Below are 24,061 nucleotides of genomic sequence, written 5' to 3'. Positions count from 1 at the left end.
TAGATTAAGAGCATTAAATGAAATTGATTTACTTAAAATATGCTTATACTTCACTAAAAAAACTTTAAGCATTTTTTATTTTATTTTTACATTTATATAGGTTCAAAGGAGTACTAAATTTTATTGAGTAAACACTCCATTTAGTTCCTGAATTTAAAATACGTTATACTATTCTTTGAAACTAAAAAATTATGAAATACATCATAAATAATAAAATTAACAATTACATTAATCCACAATTAAAAAAAATGTGATTAAAATTTTATTATATATATTTAGAATTGAAATGTCAATAAGAAATTTAATTTAAAAACTTATTTAATGTTCTAAAGACTTATTTAATAATTTTTTAATTTTAAAAATTAATATAACAATTTTTTTTAAAATTTAAGGACCAAAACAATTATTTAATCCAATTCTTTTGAAAGAGAAATGCTTACAAGCACTTACTCTATATTTCATTCTTAACATTCTTTTATTTATTGATTAAAATTTGTCGAAGGTTATCAATTTTGATGAATTTCGTAATAAATCATTTAATGAGTATCTCCTTATCTGTTACAATAGCCATTAAGTTAGTAATATAGAAAGTGTCACTTGATGATGGCTTAATAAAATCTCGTGAAATGTGAATCGAAGACAATTAATTTTTGGAGACATGAAATTTGAACATTTCTTTAAATGCTATAAAGAATCATCATGGAGTATTTACCGTCGATAGCAGTGATTAATCTCTTCGTTACGTTAGAGGCACATCAAAGAATAGAATAATTAGCCTAAAATTTAATGCGACTGCATACACAAGGTAAGATTCGAATCTCTGACCTTGTTTAAGCGTGAATTAATTCCTACCACTAAATCACACGCTTGAGATTAAATGCTATAGAGACTATGACACTCACAAGAAAAAAAAAAGGTTTATGAAAGTTGAATTCTTACATTAGAAATTTAGTGGTATTATTATAATTTTGATTAATAAAAAATTATTAAGATATAGTTTAAGCTTGTAATTCAGAAAAAGAAAAAGAGAATGAGTGTAAGAATATTTTTGCCTTCTTAAAAACAAAACAAACGGAAGTCTGAAGTCTGACTCTCATGAACATGCAGACGCTGTCCCTCTTTGGCTTCCCCCGTCCAATTTCTCAACACGGTGTCGTTCCAGCACACGCCATGTCCTACTCCTCCCAAACCTCCATTCCCTACCTCACCACTACTTCCATCTCTTTTACTCAGCTCCAAGTAATCTCTCTCTATGTCTTTGCTTTTTTTAAACATATTTTTGTTAATTTTTAGTGATCGAGAAAAACAACTCTCGAGTGCCTTTCATCTTCAAAAGTTACTATGGTTCATGTTCCACGTGTTTGGTCCTCTCTGTCGTTTAGTGTCTGCTTTGATGTTAGATTTTTCTTCGTTGCCAGTGCCTTGTGTTTGATTACTATTAAATCTATTGATTCACTTGTTCTTATTTCGTTGTAACAGGATAAGAACGCTGACTTGTCATCGAAGATTGAACAAGGGTTTGGACCCAATGGATTGGGGATTCTATCCGTCACTGATGTATGCGCATACTGTTGCACTTATTTGTTTATTTGTTTGAAATATTGATGAATTATAACGGAATAAACCATCAAATTTACTGCTCTCTCTCCCCTAAGTGATCGCTAAAGAGATCAATTATTTAAGTAATCCTCACCACTTTTGTTGGTGTTTGGATATAGAGTTGAACCAAGTTTGTAAAGAATATAAACCCAAACAATGAAGACAAGAGTCAAAATGAAGGCTGTCTGTTGTACAATTTACTAATAATCATAGTTTTTGTTGAACCTCAATTGCTCAATGTAATGACATCTTAAGGAAGTAAATTATAAGTCTAATTCAATTTACAAAACTAACTTATAAGGTGTGTTATGCATCGGGGGTTCCCACATACACATGTCTCCACATTGGTATGAAATTGTCCACTTTGGACCTAAGTTATCATGACTTTATTTTTGGTCATCACTTAAAAGACCTCTTATCAATGGGGACATTTGTGTGTTATAAACTCATGTCTATCCTCTTGTTCTAACTATGTTGGACTTTGATTATATTCTAACAAGGTGAAATTTCCAACATGGCAATATGGCACGACGAAACACAGAGTAGACTTTTTAAATTTCTGTCTAGTCAGAGAAGTTGGGGATCCCTGTCCCGGTTAGTCTAGAGGTGAAAACGTGTTCTGTTTTAGGGGGCACTATAACAGCTTTGGATCTGGAAATTCCTGTGTATTGATTTTATGGCTGCATTATAATTTGAGCTGTCATAATTATTTTATTGGAATTAATTACAGGTCCCAGGATACTCTTCATTGCGCAGAAATCTATTGCATCTTGCTCCAAGGTATGTACTTTCAGATGATATTTCGGCATATATTCCCAATGCATTAGTAGTAAAACAACAAAGGAGGCCACTAGAAGCTGTTATTTTGTTGATAATAACATGTTTTCCTGTCCTTTTGGCAGATTAGCAAATCTTCCTAAAGAAGTGAAGGAGGAACTTGAAGACCCTCACAGTAGGTAACTTATCTGTATTTGAGACTTCTTGGTTCTTACTACTAAATTTTTAATTTCCATTGCATATTCTACTTCATCCACTGTATATACATATTATTTTCTTTTGCCATTGGTCCAAGGCACTGTGTTTGTTGCTTTCTACAGTGGCTAATAACTTATGCTGTTTCTATCCACCCTGAATTCATAGGTACAATTTTGGTTGGAGTCATGGGAAAGAGAAACTTGAATCTGGGAAGCCAGGTAATTATTTCATCTATTAGATACAGTGATTTTTTTGGTGGTTTCTCTCTGAAGACTTCAATTTTCCATGGATTAAATTTTGTTTATGGCTTCTTTCTCTGGTTTTTCAACCCATTGCTACTTACTGTATGTTTATATTTTGGATATGCATAGTTATTTGAAAAAACTAGCTGTGTTTTAACTTTTAACTTATGGGTTTCATTTTTTTTTTTTGGTATTTTAATTATTCTGTTTATAAGATGTCTCTAAACAAGTTTGTAATTTGTATGCTTCAAAATGATTTGTGAGAAAGAGGGCTATTTTATTGGAAAATCTTCAGTGAGAAATATGAATTAGTGTATTTTTCAAGTCCAATTTGGAAATAAACATGTAAAACATAGATATATACTGAACATGCATGGGTTGGTTGTAATCTTCTGAGTTGTGTGAATTGTCATGCATAGACATGACAAAATTTTGTGTGAGTATTTACATAATTACACACACATATATTCATAGCATACATCCTAATGAAAAGGCATATTTAGTCCCCGCCACCCACTTATAGGTTAAAACCTACAGTGCATTTTTGTATTTGGAATTCTTACCGTGGTACATGATACTTGGAAAATGAACATTGCTACTGCCCAGAAGGAATGAAATTCAATCTGAGCCTTTGATGCTTGGAACAAACCCGTACTGGAAGGCCAAGAGAAAGGTCTATGGTTATGCATTCCATGCCAGGTTAATTTTTTATCTTAGATGAAAAAATTAATGGGCAAGGAACCTCGGGTTGATAGTTAGATGTTGAGCACTTATGTTTTGTTCAGCACAGAATGGCTTCATAAGGAGACTGGATTTGTACATTATAAATCAGATGCTTTTAATGAGAATCCAACACAGATTTGTCCAAGTTATTGATATAGTTACTCTGCTCACTGGAGAGATTGTTGTATTACTAATACTTTCTGAAATCAGGATGCCAAGTCATTGGATATTATTTGATCATGCTATAAGCAATGTATGCTTTCTGTTGGTATGGGTTACGGCATCAAAAGAAAAAGAAGCGATGCTCTGGAAGTGACTTCTTGTCAAAAGAAAGTTATGATTTTTGTGTTAAAATTAATTCATAAAATAAATCTGATCTGTAACTACAGAAAGTATCTTCAACTATATGTTATTTCCTATATTATTTCATTTGTATATGTAAATTTGGAAATTCTAGTACCTAATTGCATGCATGCATATGCAGAAATCATAGTTATCTACATTATAGTAAGGCCTTTTTTCATCTACTTTTTAATTCCCTGATTGCAGATATTTTAAAAGGATCTTTCTATGCCAATCCCATACTTGATACACCTACAACAGAGGCTTCTTTGATACAACGGTAAAAATAGATGAAAACACGTTATAAAATTTTCAATATTTTCTTGTTGTAGGTGTCTGTATTTTATATGGATAATACGAAGAAACTTTTTCCTTATCATAATTCAATTATTATTGTCTTAGATATATGACATTCACACAATTTTTCATACCTCAGCCTGCAAGTTTTTTTTTCTTATAAAACCAATGTGGATTGATGCCTGTTTAAACCTTTTATACGTTACTTTTTATTGTCATTTTATCTTGCTTACTTTTTAAATGCCATTTATTTTATACTACTTCTAGTCCTTTATATAAGAAACAAATGAATGCATTTTTGGTCCTAATTATAAGAAACAAAGACCCATTTTCAAATGTATTAATTGCTAATTTTGTATATACCTTTTGATTTATTGTGATGTCTATTAACGAGACACCTACTCTTTTCCTATGCAAGTGGATTCGTTCACTGGCCTAATAACAATAAAAGTCACATTCATTTGTGGGAAAATTATCACTTGAATTCCGAATAGTCTTATGTAATATAACTACTACTTAAATCATTTAATTCTATGGATATTTCTGCAATAAAATTTAAATCTATGACATTAATTAAAATTAACTAACTTAATTATTTTCATTGGTCTTGATGCATTATTTATTTGTTTCTTATATAAAGGACCAGAGGTAGTATTGAGTAGTTGTCTGTAATTCTATGTCTATGATCATATGCATTTTTTCCCTTGGATTTTGTGTTTTTGCAGGTATCCATCATATTGTGGGTCAAATATATGGCCCAAAAATGCTTTACCAGAACTTGAAGAGGGTATGCCCTGAAGCCTGCACTGATTTTGCATTTGCAGTGTTTGTGTACCTGATTTGTGGAAATATATATTGCTATATTTTTAGATTTTTCTCTCTCTTGTGGTTTTACATGAAGGATCATAAGATGATTGTAGATCATAAGTTGTCTAAGATACAGAAAAGCCAACCCTTGTGCTGATTGGTTGGCTAAGATAGGAGCCTCGTCAAATATAACTTGTCATGTTTGGGATAATTGTACCTCAGAGCTCACCTCTCTTTCCCTAGCTGATGCCATGGGCAACCATTTTGTTAGACCTTAGTTCTTTCTGTTCTTTCTTCATTTCTTTATTCATCAAAAAAAGAAAAAGACCATAAGTTGTCTTTCTGTGTTGCTTTGCATTTATGAATGAAGTAGTCAACTTACATTGTTTGCTCCTTCACACCTTCTGTCAGTTATTGGTGTTTCTTTACAAGTTTATCCAGATACTGGAAAACATTACTTTTGTAGTTCTTGACTGAAATTTGAATGAATATTTCATCTTTGATAAGAGTATAATTTTGTGAACAATACAAAAAAGGAATTTGTGGTAAAAATATTCCCAATCAATACTGTTTGAGTATCATTAACCAGTTCAAGCTGAATGGTTAATTGAAATATTTTACCAACAATTTCCTTTTTTAACCTTCTTATAATTTTTTCATCCTTTCTGGATAAATGATTAATGTATTTTGACCTTAAAGTTAGAAGATTAGAACATGATACTTATACTTCTTCAAAATGATGATAAACATTAGATGATGGTTATAAATTATCCCAGTTTATTTATTCTGCATATCCTACTGGCCGGTAAAATGATTGCTACAGTTCACCGTTTATTTATTTCTGATTTGTAGCTTTCAAAGCACTTGGGAAGCTAATATTTGAGGTTGGATTGATGTTGGCATATCATTGCGATCAATATGGTAAGGCAGACGTTGATATTTATTTGGCTCAAGACAAAAGCATCTTGAGTGGCCTATGGTGTTCTCCTAGCTTTCTATACAAATTGTTGCCTGTGAGAAGTTGGACTATTTTTCTGGTTATTTTTTCCAAGTTAAGGTTAGAATTTAAATTACTCAGTTGGTCCCTAAACTATTTGAGAATTTTCAAGTAGGTCCCTAAACTATTTTTTTTAATTGGATCCTTGATCATGTAATTTTTTTTCAATTGATTACATGATCAAGGCCCAATTAAAAAGGTTTAATTAGTCAGTTGGTTCCTAAACTACTTGGGAATTTTCAATTAGGTTTCTAAACTAAAAAGTTTTTAATTGGGTCCCTGACAGAACTGATGACAGATTGACAAAATTGAACTTGAACCCAGGGACTCACTGTACTAGTCAGTTTTGTGAGATTTATTTAGACCTTAAGCCCAAATTCTAAGACATTTCTTATATAATATTGAAGCTCTAAGGTTTTATGTATAGTAGGAATAAGAGGAATGCTAGTTACATTCTTTCTAACACTTTATTTATTGGCCGAAATTTATTGGAAATTATAAATTTTGTTGATCTCTCATCTCATTTAAGAAGTTTCTCTCCTGATTTAATGGTAGGACCCACTAAAATATGTGATTTTCAACAAATAGTAGACAGTATTACCAAGACTATTAGAGTGAGTGTCGTTGGCATTTTTCATAGGAATAATAATCTGGTCTATGAGATTCTGTCAAGCAAAGCTTCTGATTTTATATTCACAACATTATCAAGTAAGGCCTCAAGCACCCTGATATGAGTTTTGATGCACTCACACTTAGGTGGCATAGCAATTACTACTCATTCCTGGCTTTTTGTTCATAACCACGTTCCTTTACCTATTGCACTTTTTTGTTTCATTTCTATTGCCATCCTAATTTATGTAACACAAACAACTTTCAGTATCCAAAGGGATGAAAATTCACAAGGATGAAGGTCTGGAATCAATACTTCGTCGCTCCCGCTGTCATAAAGGACGTTTGCTGTATTATTTTCCTTCACAACAGGGGTAAATTTGTTATACACTGTCTCTTTGCTAGTTATCCATGGACGTTTGCTATATTATTTCTTAATTCTTATTCACTAGTTCTTGAATTGAATATAGTTTTATATACTTGAATACCACAAACATTTGTAATTAATCCTTTTCCATATACATGACAATATATTAACATACCGATGACTTTTTACAGAATTCCAGATGGTAACTCTTTGTCTTCTTGGTGTGGATGGCACACAGACCATGGTTCACTGACAGGTTATTATATGTTTATTGTTTTAGGATATGGACTGTGCTTTCATATATTTTCATCCATTGTAATATTAACTTCTTATATGCTACATCCCTAATTAACTTGATTAGAGAAGTCCATGGATATTAGAAGCATAAACTTTTATGAAGAGTAACAACATTATAGTTCTTCAGATGCTATCATTTGTCTAATTTCCATTTCAATTCAATATGTAGGTCTGACTTGTGGTATATTTACAAGAGATGGTGTAGAAATTGTTTGCCCTGATAGTGGTGCTGGCCTCTATATTCGAACAAGAAATGATCAAATTGTCAAAGTATACATGCGTCTTCTAGAAATACAAGTAACATTGGATATATAAATGAAAAAGCAAAATTACATAATTGCAGCATTAAAATATTTTATTGGTTCATCTTTCTTTCAATGTGAAAAATCCATCATTTTTCCTCACAGATAGGTGTTGGTAAAATGTCTCCTTTCTTTTGACTGTTTTGAATTATTTCGGACTGGATTTTTTTGTGAAGTGGTTTCAGATGCTTTATATCAATCTGTTGTGGATGATACATTTTAGATAGGGAAATGCTAGTAATGCCCTCTTTGATCAACACCCTTTATTACTGAAAGAAATTCTTGTGGGTTCCACTGAATAAGGAGTACGAGTGATTCCCATGATTTAGCGAGTCTTGCATGAACTTTTTCTAATAATAGTGTGTTGAAAAGAGTATGCTGTCAGCAGCCATCCTTTGAATACGCCATAATGTTTTCTTTAGTAAATAAATATGTTCATTCAAATTACTGCATTGAGGATGAACTAATTTATGATCCATGAGCTGCTAGAAATATTCCTTGTCTTAAACAATAAAAGCATTTCATGGATCTTTTTCTTCTGAAAAATAATGTTGGGTTCCGTGCTTTTGAGGGTTTAAAATTGTAAAATCTGACATGCTATGCCTGAATGGTTGCAAATATGAAGCTCAGAATTTATGTGAATTAATACAATGCATTTACTTGTTTATTCAATCTTATAGGTTGTCTATGGAGAGGATGATATAGCATACCAAATTGGTGAAACCACTGAAATACTCTCCGGAGGTTATCTTTGTGCAACACCTCATTGTGTTCAGGTAATTTAAATAGTCCAATAACATGCATAATTATATTGTCCCTATTTTGTTATGGACTTGTAGCATGCGCCATGGTCATCTTGTTGAATCAAGTTGTTCTATATATTTCTTTTTCTGGCTTTACACTTTACATCAGTGGTCACTTGTACACATGCTACTTGTTGATGCACAATTATATCTCTCATTTCATTGTTTTTTATTCTACAGTGATTGACAATTTTCCTATTAGAAGGCTTTATAAATTTCATTTTAGGAATTGCTATTATTTCTTTTCCCATTTATTTGCAAGGATTGGGGAATGGGGTGCTGGTGGTTTCAATATTAGATAACATTCACCGAGTTTGGTTGGAGACCTACTCAAACTTAAACTGATAGGTGCCTAATGCCCATGTCGGGCAAAATTGCAGTTACTAAGTTTGTCTTGAAACCAACATGTAAGGTGAGTACTATGTAAGCTTTATAAGCTTTACTTAGTCATATCTCTAATTAACATGGGATTAAACCATCACCTTTGAGGTTGCAAATTAGACAGCTCCCAAAGAGGACGAAACTAAGGTGGGCTAAGGGTGATTGCAATTAAGGCGTCTTTCCATCATTCTTCCTCACGGTCAGGACTTCTGGCCTGGAACATGGCATATGTAGGTGGTCCAACAATGGACCTAGAATGAACTATGATACCATCTTAGGATTTGATATTAAGACTTAACTCAACTTTATAAAATCGATTTGTAAGGTAAAGACTGTTTAAAGTTTATTAGCTAAAACTCATGTCTCTAGTTGATGTGACACATTACTACCACCACCCTTGAGGCTGTAGTTTAGGCAGACCCCAAAGAGGCCACAACTAAGGCAGGCCAGGGGAGACTCTAATTAAGGCAGTTTTCCAACAGTTTGGTATGTCAAATTCTTATTAATTAATTAATATTTTGTATATAAATTATTAAATAAATGTTTAATGTTTACCATATGTTGGGCTTCTAGCACCTTTTTTGTGTCACTCAGATTATCGGTTGATCTAGTCTAAATATTCTCAAATGTAATTTATTTAACTATCAAGTGTTTTCCTTCTATTATTCAGTTTTTAATAGCAGTCTTTTGTAATAAAATATAAATGTTATGATACTTTTAGGCTGCTAAGGGGGAGGAGTCCTATGGTATTGAGCGCTCGACGTTTGCATTATTCATGCAACCTGACTGGTATGTTCTCCTAGTCTGAGCAAGTAATGCTAGATTGCTCTGTTGCTTAATTTATGTTTGGGGTTATCTACTATAGTAGAACACAAGTTAGCATGCTAACATGCTAAATATCAGAGAAATCTGAGCTCAATTCTCTGATAATGTATCATAAATTTTGTCTTTCAGGGATGAAAAACTCAAATTTCCCGACGAAGTTCACATTCATAAAGAGGTATGAATTCTTGAGGTCATCACTATTCTTCGCATTCAGCATGAAACAACACACCATATGAGATTTGAATAAAAAAAGATGACATCGAAAGGAAAAAAAAAACAAAAAGAAAGAAAGAAAAGAGAAGAAAATGAGTGCCCTTGCAATATCATCTGTGATTTTATTATTTGGACGAAATACTAATTTGTTTCGTTTCGTAGAAAGTGCATGTAAGGCAATAGAATTTCAGGTACCACCAAATAAGTATTTTTTGTAATTTCTATATAGCGTCTGAATTTACTGGAAGGTAGGACCGGGGAATGTAACATTCCGAATGTTTTATGTTTAACAAATACAAATGTTTTCTGATATATTAAAAAAAAATACAAATCCATCTCACTTTGAAATCTGCGAAGTTTGCAATCTGCATGATATATTTCGACACCCAGATGATACGCCCTAAACCTGCTGCCTTCTGATTTTAAAAGAGGTAAGCCGCATTCCTAAGTCAAGAATGGGCTGAATTTTCATGTTTTATTTTATTTTATTTCAGCTTATTCCATCAAATGCTGTCCTTACTTTTGGAGAGTATTCAGAGATGTTGCTCGACAAATATTACCACTAAAACAGTAATGTCTACATCTTAGCTATTGATGTTGATTGTTAATCAAACTCAATCTATTCTTTTGGTATTTTTGGCTTCATTTTACTCTGGTTCTCTGATGGTGATTTCATAAACTGTTCATTTTTTTGCAGGACCAAAGGTTTAATACATGTTATTTCTCTGACAAGTGTAACTAGTTGAAGAGACTTAGCCTGTTAATAATTCACGGGACTAGAATAAACATGTGTATATGTGCAGTTGCTATTGGATAATATAGCGAAGAAAAGGAAATTCTTATAAATTACGTGGGATAAGCCCATTTAATATGAACAGGATGTCAATTGATGGGATGGAATGAAAGGTACTGCACAATCCAATATATGTTCCTTTTCTTTAATGGGAAGTAATGCAATGATAAAATCCTATTTGTGATGGGATTTAAGCGTCAAATTTTAAAGTACATAGTTAAACTTTTTAAGTATTTTCAAATCGCGATCCTTAAACCTATCGAGCATAACAGTATTAGAAGTTTCATTACTTTTCTAAGACACGACATACTAATAAATGCATGGAATAAAGTACCAAATCTTTTTCAGTGGAAAAGTTGCTCGACCGAACATACAAGGCATAGTATAACGATTAATTTGCAAGCAAACACCAGCAGATAAATAGAATTTTAACAACAAAAGATATAATTTATATAATTTTGTATGTTTAGGTTACTTAAACATAAAATATATATATATATATATATATATATATATATATATATATATATATAACTATATGTATAATTTGATTCATTTTTTTCTTTCCCTTCTGCAAAACCAAACAAAATCAGATGTCTCTTTCACCAACTAACATAAAACCAAAACAGACAAGAAAATGTCCACCAAATAAAAATAGTTAATATTTTGGGCGGTCGGCCAAATAGGCAGTCGTCTTTGTAGAATTTTAATTTGGGTAACTAGAAACCAACCAAGTCCATAAGTCTATAAGAAAGAACAATGAATTTAGTAATATATATAAGAGTAGAGTATTTGTGATATTTCTTACTAATATGTAATTGTACTTACTAACAATAAATATTGAAATATAATTACATGATAAAAAAAATTACTTAAAAATAAACAATTTTTAAATAAATAATGTTGCTTATAACATAAATTACTTCTACAAATAAAAATATTATTATAATGTTTAATTAAATTAATATTTAATTATAACAATTGCATTAATTTTTTAAATTGTCGAAAAGTGAAGTATAAATAAAAAAATTTATAAAGTATAGGTTGCTTATAAGATTCTTTTATTTGTAAAAATGTAATGACTTAAGAATGTGTGACATGATATGTCTCATTTTTAAATGAGAACCTAAATTACTTATAAGTTCCTATTTTTCTATTACTAAAATTTTAAAAGTTAAGGATTTATGGAAAAAAAATAAAGATTTAATATATCATGTAATCTTTGAGTTTTTTTAGAGTTTTTAATTAAGTTTTTAAACTAAAAAAATTGTCTTTTATTCTTTTATATCATTATAATTTAGTCTTCAAGGTGAGAAGTATGTTTACAATTCATGAAATTTGATAAAATAATTTTTATATTATCATACATATCAGATTACTATTTTAAGTAATCATCTATATGTATCAGATTTTAATTCGAATTAGTAAAAAATTTCATAATCTCTTCCATCATAAAAATATTTGAATAGTAAAAAAATTTTGACATATGAATAGTAGAAAAATTTTGACATGCATTATCGAGGATCAAACCATGTCAACATGTTATTTTTAAATGACAAACGTGCGAATGGATAACTTGAAACACTAGAAAAAAAATCATTAAATAACTTCTCTCTGAGATGTGATGGTACTGATCTTACGAACTTATCAAGTCCTTCAAGATATAATAGGGTCTTTTCAACAATGTTGAGAAAAAGAACTATCAAGAAATTAAATTTAATAGAGAATCCAAAAGAGAGAAGAGAGAGAGTTAAAGTGTTTTGGATAGAACCCAGAAAAAAGATAAAACATGTAAAATAAATCTCTATTTATAAAATTAGAGAACTTGCGTGAAGAATAAACAAATTCACATATTTACACTACAACTAACTTACAAGTCTTATTCTCATCGGTACGTGCTCAACGCTTACTTCTTTAAAAGTGTAAGAATATTTTAATATATAAATATTCAAATATTATAAAGATCAAATAATATATAACTTATTTTAAAACACACATATGTAAAACAATATATCAATATATTTTAAAAAAATTTATCAATATCTATAACTATTGATGTGATTGTTTAGAGGTATATTTGTATAAAAAGAAAAAGAAATTCAAGTATGTATCGTTAATTACTTGGACACGGAAGAATTAATGAAAGGGTTTATTCATGGCAACATGGATAGAAAAATTAAAATTGTACATGTATATGTTTTTTTTTAACTAAAAATAAGGGAAATGGAAAAGTGGGGTTTTAGAAGGGTTGATGGGTGACTAAGCATATTCAATAATTCAATCTTATCTGGAATAAACTAGCCGACATGTTGGTTTTTGCCGCCAAACTCAGCAGTGGCCACACACTACATTTGCATCTCATAGTTGCTACAGTCAAAGCTTATTCATTCTTCTTTTATTCGCCATTAAGAAAAACGTGATTATTGGATAAGGACAACAATGCCACCGGGGCACTTCATTGTATTTGTATATCATATATGGAAATTTCCTAACACCATCCACATTCCATTGCACACGGATTCTCATTAATTTTTCATTTATCTACTCTTCCTATTCCCAGTTTAATTAATTGCTTATGGAATTGTCCTTGTCATTCATGCAACTTTCCCCTCTCTCTTTTTGACCATTTTGGATTCTTTTCTCTGTCCTTTCCGCTGACCACACCCATATTCCTTCCGGGCCAGTATGAACTCTCTGCAAATAATTAAAATTAAGCAGCAAATTTCACTTTTACTTCTTAGTTTTTCTTTTCTTTTCTCTTATCAATTATGAGAAAATGGGTGCATCAACTCTCCTTACATGTGGGTGGTAGCTTATGGGGCAATTGGGCCTAATTGGAAGCGGCGAAATTATAAAGACTCAAATGTCACGTTAATTTTAGTCTTTTACAGAGATACATGATAAACGAATAATAGTGAAATTGTTAGCTATGTTTTAAGGTTTGAAAATAGTTTAGAAAAGGAATATTTCGTTAGTGATTTGTTGTTTTAACTCAACGTATGTGTTATCTTTGATAAATTAATCTAGTCTAATTTATTATAAGTATGTAGCTCTTATTAGTAGTATTAAGAAATTGATAGAGAAATTTAGGGATAATATTTTTAGGCATACTCTTAGAGAAGATAATTTATGTGGTGACTTCTTACTAAAGATAGGTTTGAACTCTAGTACTGCACTACTTGAGTTGGAGACCAGTTAATTTGTACCACCAATTTATACCTGATTTACATGGAGCGAGTGTCATTTCTAAGATTAGATTTTTTTTCCTTTTGTTATCAATTTTCATTTACCCAAAAAAAAAAGGAAAAATAACATACATTTTTATCTAATTACAAATTATTATATATGATAGTTTATTAAATTTTACAATAAATAAATAAAATGTCATATTTAACCATATAAAACTATTTAACACTATTATTGTCATCATTAAATTCATCAATTAAATGACAATAAAGTTTTGTAATAATTTAAAAACTATTTATATAGTATAACAAGGTCTCACATATATAATTATTAGATAATTGAATTTTTAAATATGTTAATAAAAATTTAATTTTCAAATCATACATAAAAAATTAATTAAAGAGAAAAAAGCTTATTTATTTTAAGTTTACCCTTGATGCTCATAAAAAATATTATTATAATTTATTTATTGAAAAAAAAAACTCACTTATTTTAAGTTTAAGAGGATATTCGCTGAAAAAAAATTTATTGTAGTTTGTTCTACTGTAAATTATTAGTTTAAAAGTACTATCCACACCCCAAAAAAAAAAAGTTTAAAAGTGCTATGGTCTCACTCGGATGAGTTTATTTTATTAAAGAGATTATGTGTCAAGTATTTTATTTTTAGGTCAATTTAAACAAATGGGTGAATAGTGATGACAATAATAAAATAAAGAAAATCCTGTTAAAATAGCGTTTGAAATTTGTGGCCCAATTTTGTGGCGGCGCATAAGATTGTGACATGAAAATCAAAGTAAGGAACCAGAACATAATGCATGGTGAATCGACATTAACGTAGAAAAGTGGGGCCCCACAACAAGTTGAGTCATGAGTGTTACTATAGGAGTGGTCCCCAACATGTTCTATAAAACTAACTAAGACGGTTCGGTTAATGTGGCCATTCCAAACCAAACCAAATCAAAACCCTTTTCACTTTTGAGTTCGAGTTTGTGTTTGATTCATCGTACCCAACCATGGCTCTTTCTCAACCTTGCAGGAAAACAAGCCTCCGAAAACGCTGTTTTCTCGTGGCGAAGCAACAGAAAACGCGCTTCTACATCTTCGGACGCTGTATAGCTATGCTCCTCTGCTGGCACGACCACTCTATTTCCGACTAGACGTGTCACTCTAACGCGCGTTTCAGCTATGTTGCAATTACAAACATCGAAATTTTGCTTTTTGCCATTATGGGCACGTTCTTGCTTTTGCTACACTCGTGGACAAGATGAATCACAAGGACGGGTGTGGGAAAGTGGAGGATCACGAATCACGATGAAGATACCCGCAAATGGGGTTGTGTGTTTTGAAGTTGAATTGAAGAATTCTTGAAGCACAAGGTGGAAAAATTGAGTCTTTGAAAGTGGTAGCTTATAGGGTAGGGTTAGTTGATCGGGGGAAATAAGGTCTTCAAATTGGGACCCTTTGAGTTGAGTGCCAAAAGGGTGCTTAATTCGTTTCCCTGTGTAATTACTGTTGTAATTATCTGACCTTGTTTTACAAATTTTATTGAGATGAAACAAGTGTTCTTTCTCCAAGTGCTATCTTTCCAAGATACTATTTTGATTTATAAATTGTTCAAGGTTATCTACCGCGTGTGAATATTCTTTCTATCCCTCATCCATTATTAAACGGATTGAGGGTTGAGACCACAATTTTGGTTATGCGAACGCGTAATGAAGGATTAGAGTACTTATTTGTTGACAAAGAATTGAGAGTTTGTCATAGAAGATCATTCCCAATTTCCCATCGTAGACCTATTATTAAGTATTAACCGCTAAGCTTTTGAAATCTTATTGTATACTCAACAGTAAGCGCCGACTATAATTATTATCTATCCAAGTCATTAAGTAAGTCAAACAAATGAAAAATAAAAGGACTGACACCATGAATATGAAATTTTTAGATTGTTTCACGAGGTTCAGAATGCTGGCAGAGCATACCAAGAATTGGTTCTGCCTTTGATACCCCTTAAAGATCATCAATATTGATCCCAACACCTATACATTCAGCACATTATTTTATTAGGTACCTACATTAGATGTTGCATTTGAAATATGGGTTTAATGGCTAATGCATTGTTAGTGTGGTTTGTGATTTGGATGATAGTAGATAACTATTTTACACTGTAGATGTATAGTCTATGTTCTCTTGAAATATTAGATGCATGTCCAGATCCAGAATTTGTGTGTCAGATGATTGATGAGATGTCAAGGTAACAGGGTTTTGGATAAGTTAATTGTACACAGTTGTAAATAGTGTTAAGATAAGAGTTTTGATGAGTGTGGTTTGTTACTTTGCATTATATTTTTCTGTATCAGTTAATTCAAGTTAGTTTGACGTTAACTCTATCATGTCCTTTTGTGGTTAACTCTGTATCAGCTCCTCAAACATCCATAAACCAGTTAGCTGATCCCAAGAACTCTGTAACTGATTCATCCTCGGTTCAACTTCAAGTCACATCAATTCAACTGTTGCAAATTCCTTTCATGGTCTCAGATTGTGCATACCACATCATTAGAGGAAAGATGGATTATCTAACAAGTGGCACAAAGGAATGCTGAGAACTTCATGGTAATGATACTGCTGGTGAATTTGTTATCAAGATCCACTAATAGGTGACTAAATTACATTAGCAATTCTATTTTTTTCGGTTTAATTACCAGAACATGGGAATAACTCCTAAATGCATAGATTCCTTTTTTTTTTTTGTCCCGCTATGGATATCCCCCTAGTCCACCGGGTAAAAAACTAATTTCGTGACTATTATTGATTTGACAAATTTTTAGCAGAGTTAAATATGAGTTTTTTGCTCAATAGATCATTTTCCCACAATGTGCGAGTATAAGGTGTTTAATCACAACCTATTGATTAGATTCATTTATCTATTCATTTACTCATAATATATTTAGTCATTAGTCGTACTGCATTTAAACTACTTCAGAATAGGAGCTGTCACATGCTTGGTCACAAGTACGCATTGATGATCTTTCCGTACTTGCCTTCACTGTGCATGCAATGTCTCCGCTTAAGCCTTAAAAAGCGTGATTAAATTAAAATATTCGTAGCACTAGCATTGAATGTTAATGTTATGTTATTGGTGCCTCAGCACATGCATATCTGATCCTTGTTTCCCGTTTGATTGTTTAGGGAGGTACGGAGGAAAAATATTAGTAGTTTTGTTGATATTACCGAAGAAAGATCTCGAAAGCAGTTACATCAAAATCGGTACAAGAAATCATAATTAGGTACCAAACATGAAACAGCTAGTCTGTGTCAGTGTGCGCACATTGAAATGCGTTAAAATAAGTTTGCTCTACGTAAACAGCTTGTAAAATATTTTATTGTGTAAGATATGCATTACTATACATTGAAATGAAAGGTATGATTGAGAGTTGAGATGACTCATGAATTGATTCTTATTTCTTAGGTGTTGAACAAATGAACGTCAAACTAGGATTTTTCGAATGAATCGTGGTGATACAAATTTTACTTATGATTATGAACAAGGCTATGCAGCTGGTCACATGCGAGTATACTCTTTGAGGAAGTCCAAAACCCCAAAACATAGTCTTATTAAAGTTTGTAATTAATATAGAAATTGATCTCATTCTCATGTATTACATGAAGTAAAGGAAAGGTTAAATTTAGTCACAAGACTGATACAATTTTTTCATCTTCACATACAATGAACAACGCAAAATCTAAATTACTACTTGGTATGGTAGAAGCAGTAGAAGCAGTAATCAAGCGACAGGATGCACTATAACTTGATCAACAACAGGGCCACAAAGAGATCCGTAGTCATGAATTTTTGTATGGTAGAAAGAGCTATAGAATGTGATTCTGGTTCTGTTTTCAATCGCTTTGAACTTGAAACTCACAGTCTTGAAGTGGCCTTTTCCCACAGATTTGAAGGGAACTTTGAGGGTATCTTTTGCTGCAAATGCTTCAACCATCATTGATCCGTGACAGCCATTTCGCGCGTCTCCAATTGTGAACTTCATGTTGTAGACTTTGTTGGGAACTGTTCTTAGAATTTGGGCAATGACACTTTCCCTGCCTGCAATAAGCTCTATTGCTCCCTGACCAAATGGGACAGTGAAATGTTCTGAATCTATGAACTTCACAGCTTTGAGGGATTCAATCATCCAACCAGGGAGTGGAGACATACGATCTTCTTGCTTGGGAGGGAGCAGAACACCGTGTGTAGAGTTGAAAATAGGGAATGGACCCTCCTCAAACCCAGGATTTTTAACCAAATTAGCTGCAAAAGACCATATTGCATGTAGTCTTATCAGATACCAAATAAGCCAAACACAACTCCCAAATGCAAACTGAAAACATATATAACTGATATTTCATATTTTATATATATTGTATGGAGAAATTATTGCATGATCTCGGACCATGGCAAATATATCATCCCAACTAATCTAGGTAACATATAATCAAACTTTTTAATTTATCAGAAAGAGTTAATAAAATCCGATTGCATGTCACGTAGAGATTAACAAGGACCTTGGTGATCCTCCACATTTGCAATAATTTCTGCCGTTACGTGGCTTCCTACTGTAACACATTATTTTACTAAATGACAAATTTGGAAAACACTAGAAAAGTGAACTGCATCCCAAGGGACTAAGAGCACCTCCAGCGGCACGTTCTTAGTGTGTTGCTTACTGTCATCTTATTAGTGGTGAGAAAGCAAGGCAATGAGATCTACAAATTAGGATGACATAAGACAATATTTTTGTAAGCATATCAAATATGTCTGATTACCTCTTGTAGGCCTTGGAGGGTAGAACTGTGCAATAGCAACTGCATCCACGAGAGGACCACAGGCAGGGTCTTCTTGAATTCCAGGGTTGTGTAGTGTCACTTTGGCAACATTAGAAGTGGCCCTGAATCCCCAAGCAATAACATCACCATTGAGGCTATAAAGGGTCTGCAAAGGAACATCTCCAGATTGGGGAGGCACTGAGATCCTTAAAACCTCATCTTGAGCACAAGTCCTTGAGGCTCCAAGAATTAGAGAATACCACATGCCAGGTTTGACCCTTATGGTTTGTGAGATTGAAGCCTCATTTCCAAGCCTCACAGCATGTTCTCCATGACTAACTGGGAAGAACATGCCCCCAGGTTGTGGCCCCCCTGAGACATACTCAACATGACCATTGATCTCCCATTTTGGAAGAGCATGTTTCCCAATGAGTGTGCTTTTTTTTAGGTTTCTGGGGTCTGGCCTCTCCTCAAAGTTACCATTCCTAAGGTAAGCTGTCATAAACCACAAAAACAAGCACAACATGTTACATTATGTTACATTACATATTTACATGTGTCAAGTGTTAGAATCAAAGCACAGAAATAATATAAGGTTGTCATAAGAAAATATGAGAGGGTGTCAGCAGAGAGCATTACTTTCTGGCACCCTGCGATGAACTGCAGCAAAAGCTGAAGCCGCACATAGCATGGCCAGAGAAAGTGTGAATATGAATGTGGCTGCCATTTTCACCACCAAAACAAGCAATGTGTGAGGAAGAGAAGGGTGTTATAGTGCAAGAGCAGAGGATGGAGCTTACTCCATTTTATGGTGCAACAACACACCACACGTTGCCAACAATTCGCCTCTTTCGATGCTTCTCCAATTTGTGCAGTAAGTTGCAAGTTTGTTTTGTTTTATAAAATATAAACTTGGACTTAAAATATTCATAGGGATGAATATGAAATTTATTTAAATTTCTTATTTGTAAGTGTATTAAATTAAAAATATTAAGGTTTCTCCTAGTATAGGGGTTGAGCTGATGTTTCCAAATTCAATTTTCGTTTGTATTAAAATAATTTTTGAGCCCATAAATACAAATGATTATATTCATAAATAAAAAATCAATAAATATATACCATACTTTATTAAACATTTTTTATTATTGAAATCAATATTAACATGGTAATATTCTTTACTAATTTTTATTTTCTTAAACAATATCACTAGTTAATTTTTCAATAATAAATAATAAATTAAAAAATGTTAACACTTTAAATATGCTCTTTATTTAATATTTTATAAAACATTAAAGAGAATAATATGTAAATATTACATGTCAATAACAAAAAAAACTACTTCTAATATCCTATATTATATATTATGTTTAAATATTTTAAATAAGTAGGATTTTTTTGTTAAAAAAAATGCTATCAATTAATGTTTACTAAATAGAGACAGATAAACAAAATTAATGGTAGAGTTTAATTTAATAGTTTGACTTTGTGAACCTAGTTTTTCTCCGTAACTCCTGCGACGGGCATCTAGTTTGGCCTTACGATTTAATTGTTAAATGACAATAAATTAATATTCATGTTTTGTTTTAAGTTAGCAGTTACATTATGAACCTCGCCCCACATGCATTTCTTGTGAGAATTCAAAGGAAATAATTTTTTTTATCTATATTTTTGTATTATTTCATCCTATAATGTTTTATTTTAATACCGTAAAATGCTATTTCCTCCAACTGAAAGATGATTCTCTTATACAATTTTAAAATAATATTTTCAAGTTTTTTAGATAAATGTTCTTTCTTTCTTTCTTTCTTTCTTTCTTTTTTTTTTTTTTTTTTTACTGCAGATGAATGCTCTTAAGTTGTGTTTAAAAGCCGATTATGCATTTAATATGAATGTGATGTTAATGAATCATATAAATATTTAAGCAATATTATATACACCTCAAAACTTGTTGAAGAATGATATATAGGATATAATTATATATAAAAAGAGTTTAATAAACATCCATGGTTATTGTAAAAAAAAATTACATTGTAAACTAATTAAAAATTATTCTTGGTATATAATTTTTAAGGTGTTTATTATAAATTTCAATAAATTTATCAAATATAACAATTTGTAATTGGATAACAGTATAAAACATTTATGATATTGGCAGTCCATGTATTTTTTTTTTATAAATAAAATGAATAATTATTATAACTTCAAATAAGAAAATGTAGAGATGAAAACTCTTCGTATTCAAATTTTTGTTAATAGCACTGATTGATTGGTATAACAGGGAAAATATTCTATTGCTAAAACACGTTATAAAAAGAGACAATCATCTTTCAAATCATCCAAGAGTAAATGAAATATATAACTACTTAAGATGTAAATACATGCAAAATTGTTAGCACGATTGATTATTAATTAAAACCACAGATAAGAAAACTTAAGATAAATATTCAAACGTTTTAATTAGTGTTGTATATAACAGGGTAATTTTACTGGTAAATCAACTAATAAAAAGACAAAAGTTATCTTCATTTCATCAAAGAGCTAATGTTTTTGACAAAAAAAAAAGGCTTAAGCCAAACACTAATAATCAAATTAAACTTGGTGACCTTTCAAAATCAATATAGACGGGGTTGATTTGGTTTTATTTTAATCAATTTGATTTATTTGATCAGCTTCATGAATATCACAACCTTAACCAACCCCTCCCCGGTTTTGAATTTTGATGAATAGTGTTTCCCCAAATGAAACCTTATATTTTGATATCAGTTAGGAACTTATGAAGGTAGTATCATGTCTTTTGTAATTTCAAACCCCAACTATATTTGTGGGATATCAATTTGGTATTAGCTAGTTAGGAACTGATGAAGGTATTATTGTGTTCTTAGTAATTCAATCCGAATACAATGTATGTGTCTGCATTTAGTGTCTAATATGGTGTCTCAATATCTCCTAAAGAAGATATATATGAGGGTAAAAAATCAAAGCCAATAGATAGCTTTTGTTTGACCACTTGCATTCTTAATTGTGTTTACCAAAATATAGGATAGATTCATTGGTGCTTGGCTAGTTAGAAGTTCTTCACTCTTCTTAGTATTAATGTTCTCTCACGACCAATATGTCGTGTTTATATATATGATTCAACATTTTGCTTACCTATTAGGTTAAAAATTATTATTATTTCCCCTCAAAGTAAGAGAAAAGATGAAAAGAGTAATTGCTCTTGTCAATGTTAATTTCTTTGGTGAAGCTCAGTTGTTGTACTTTATATATGAATAAATAAATAAATAACACCTATTATTCTTTTCTACCCATGATCATACTTAAATTATCAACTAGCATGGTTGTATCCATACATCACTTTCCAACAATTTTTTTATTATAAATTATAGAGATATAAATTATTTTTATAGTAGTCTAAATACACTAAAAAAAATGGAGGTGACCATGGTGCCTCGAAGTCACCCCTTACCTCCGTCACTTATTAATTATTACACATACATTTCTCTCTCTCGTGTGTGTATATATATATTTATCTTAACATCTAAGTTAACTCAGTGTCCATGAATATTTTATTAATAAAGTAGAAGCAAGTAATTAAAATTGTTGTGGCATGCATGCAACGAGTGCGGCTGAAAATATGGGCGGCAAGTATAAGTTGCGTCCTAGTTTATTATTTGGAACCAACAATAAAGAACTGCATGTGCTAATAATGGAACTTCAAAATTAACTATATATATGGTTGGAATTTAATTTCTAAGGGTTACATGTACCAATTTTTTATTTTTTATTTTTTGATCAATCACAAATTTTAAAAAGTTTCAAATAAAACACTAACAGATTATTGATCTAACTAGAATTGAACTTGATTGTCTTAAATAAAGTTTTGAATTCAAGCTTTGTAAATAAATAAAAATAATATGGTTAAAAGAAATTTTTTTATTAAAAATAATTAGTCAAATTTCTTGGCAAAAATTGATTATTAGCCAAGTTGGTAAATACTTTATACAAATAATTTGTTTATAAAAAGTTTCAATTTTCCAACAAAATGAGCCTATAGAATATTTTACTTAAAAATAAAAAAGGCTTGCAGAACCCAAACTTTTGGATTAGAATACATCAGTTAAGAATGATAAAAGTGAAGGTAGATGATAAACACACCTCCACTCTCGTATAAACACACTCTCTTTTTTTAAAAAAATATATAAAATGTTTAAATTATTCTTTAAAAAAATGAAATTTCTAAATTTACACCTCCCTTCCCCGCACCCCCCTTCCCCGCACCCCCCTTATCCTGTATCTGCATGTAAACTTTAGTCTGGAAACGGCCCGTTCCGCTTTCAGAACGACCCGTTCTGAAAGCAGTACAGGCCGTTCTTCTTGCAGTACGGACCGTACTGAAAGCATACGGGCCGTTCTGCTTGCAGAACGGGCCGTTCTGGGGCCGTTCTGTTGCAGTACATGCCACCGCGTCACTTTTAAAATGGCTACCTTATGACTGATTTTAAAACCCCGATTTTAAAAGTCATTTTTGTACTAGTGTTTCTTTCCATAGAACAAGTAAGAGTCTTTCTCTTACAAGACCACCTGCTGACATTGCGCACCCCTCTTCTTTCTCTTTGTGGCACTCCTCTTCTTTTTTTTTTCGCACCTCGCACACCCCTCTTCTTTCTCTTTCTGGCACTCCTCTTCTTCTTCTTCTTACTGTTACGGAAAGTTCTTTCCGGAATTATATAAAAATGTTCCGGAAAATACTTTCCATAATATTAAATTCTTATTCCGAAAAGTATTTTCCAGAAATGTTTTGTTACATAATTCCGGAAAGTACTTTCCATAATATTAAAGTTACTATTACGGAAAGTTCTTTCCGGAATTATATGAACAATAATTTTACTATTCCAGAAAGTACTTTCCAAAATGCTAATGACTGTAAAAGTACTTTCCGGAATGCTAATGATTGTAAAAGAGCCTTTCTTATGCTGGTTATGGTGGGGCTAGTCCTTTTTTTCTATTCAGAATGACTGTAAAAGTATATTACTTAATGACATTGAGCGGAAAGAGATTTTGGGAAGAAGAGGGGTGTGAAGTGTGGAGTGCGGGGAAGGGAGGTGTAAATTTAAGAATTTTATTTTTTTTAAAAGAGTAATTTAGACATTTTATATATATATTTTTTTAAAAAGGAGGTGTATGTATACGAGAGTGGAGGTGTGTTTATCATCAGCCAAAAGTGAAAGGTATTGGATCATAATGGGCCTTAGTGGCTGTTTAACAGTCCAGACTGAACGAACCTTCTCAAGATAATAATGAAAGTGAATCACCATCTATTATGTGATTGACTTTTGATTTTTGATTTTTTTAATTTTACATCAATCTAATTATTAATTTGTAATACTTTTCAATGACTTTTTATTAAAATTTACTTCGTTCATAAGTAATATGACAACGGTTTTTAAATTAAGGAATAAATACTTGACATTGAAAAAAGTCCCGA

The 24,061-nt window shown here is 31.6% G+C and overlaps 2 protein-coding genes and 1 long non-coding RNA gene across 8 annotated transcripts; 2 read left to right on the top strand and 1 right to left on the bottom strand.

Annotated features, from left to right (window-relative positions):
- The first annotated feature begins 1,031 nt into the window (after positions 1 to 1,031).
- Positions 1,032 to 10,705, top strand: LOC109798353 (2-oxoglutarate (2OG) and Fe(II)-dependent oxygenase superfamily protein). 5 transcript variants are annotated; one of them, XM_083062345.1, is made up of 17 exons: positions 1,043 to 1,239; positions 1,480 to 1,557; positions 2,330 to 2,379; positions 2,502 to 2,555; positions 2,740 to 2,792; positions 4,089 to 4,161; positions 4,904 to 4,965; positions 5,838 to 5,906; positions 6,538 to 6,690; positions 6,860 to 6,965; positions 7,150 to 7,214; positions 7,425 to 7,552; positions 8,238 to 8,333; positions 9,463 to 9,530; positions 9,696 to 9,741; positions 10,274 to 10,349; positions 10,477 to 10,705. In XM_083062345.1, exons 1-16 carry the CDS (start codon positions 1,096 to 1,098, stop codon positions 10,343 to 10,345), a joined length of 1,317 nt encoding a protein of 438 aa, XP_082918471.1. In that variant the 5' UTR covers positions 1,043 to 1,095; the 3' UTR covers positions 10,346 to 10,349; positions 10,477 to 10,705. The 5 variants fall into 5 exon arrangements, 4 of the variants coding, with proteins under 4 accessions (XP_082918471.1, XP_082918472.1, XP_020214172.1 ...); XM_083062346.1 differs by having other exon boundaries at positions 1,045 to 1,239; positions 7,425 to 7,525; XM_020358583.3 differs by lacking the exon at positions 6,538 to 6,690 and having other exon boundaries at positions 1,047 to 1,239.
- A 4,206-nt stretch (positions 10,706 to 14,911) lies between these two features.
- LOC114915906 (uncharacterized) lies at positions 14,912 to 18,192 on the top strand. Of its 2 annotated transcripts, XR_014428600.1 has the most exons (3): positions 14,912 to 16,412; positions 16,945 to 17,042; positions 17,225 to 18,192. It is a non-coding gene; the product is annotated as an uncharacterized LOC114915906 (long non-coding RNA). The 2 variants fall into 2 exon arrangements; XR_003804114.2 differs by having other exon boundaries at positions 16,945 to 18,192.
- Positions 17,334 to 19,439, bottom strand: LOC109798282 (protein TEEBE). The gene is made up of 3 exons (XM_020358491.3): positions 19,216 to 19,439; positions 18,577 to 19,071; positions 17,334 to 18,061 (listed from the first exon to the last, which is right to left on the bottom strand). The coding sequence occupies exons 1-3, from the start codon at positions 19,301 to 19,303 to the stop codon at positions 17,541 to 17,543; spliced, it is 1,104 nt and encodes a 367-aa protein (XP_020214080.1). The 5' UTR covers positions 19,304 to 19,439; the 3' UTR covers positions 17,334 to 17,540.
- Positions 19,440 to 24,061: the final 4,622 nt, after the last annotated feature.

This window comes from Cajanus cajan, chromosome 8 (assembly GCF_000230855.2).
Source record: "Cajanus cajan strain Asha chromosome 8, NIPB_CcT2T_4, whole genome shotgun sequence".
Classification (NCBI taxonomy): Eukaryota; Viridiplantae; Streptophyta; class Magnoliopsida; order Fabales; family Fabaceae; genus Cajanus; species Cajanus cajan.
Note: the sequence above shows the minus strand (reverse complement) of the source record. Positions and strands in the feature narration are given on the sequence as shown.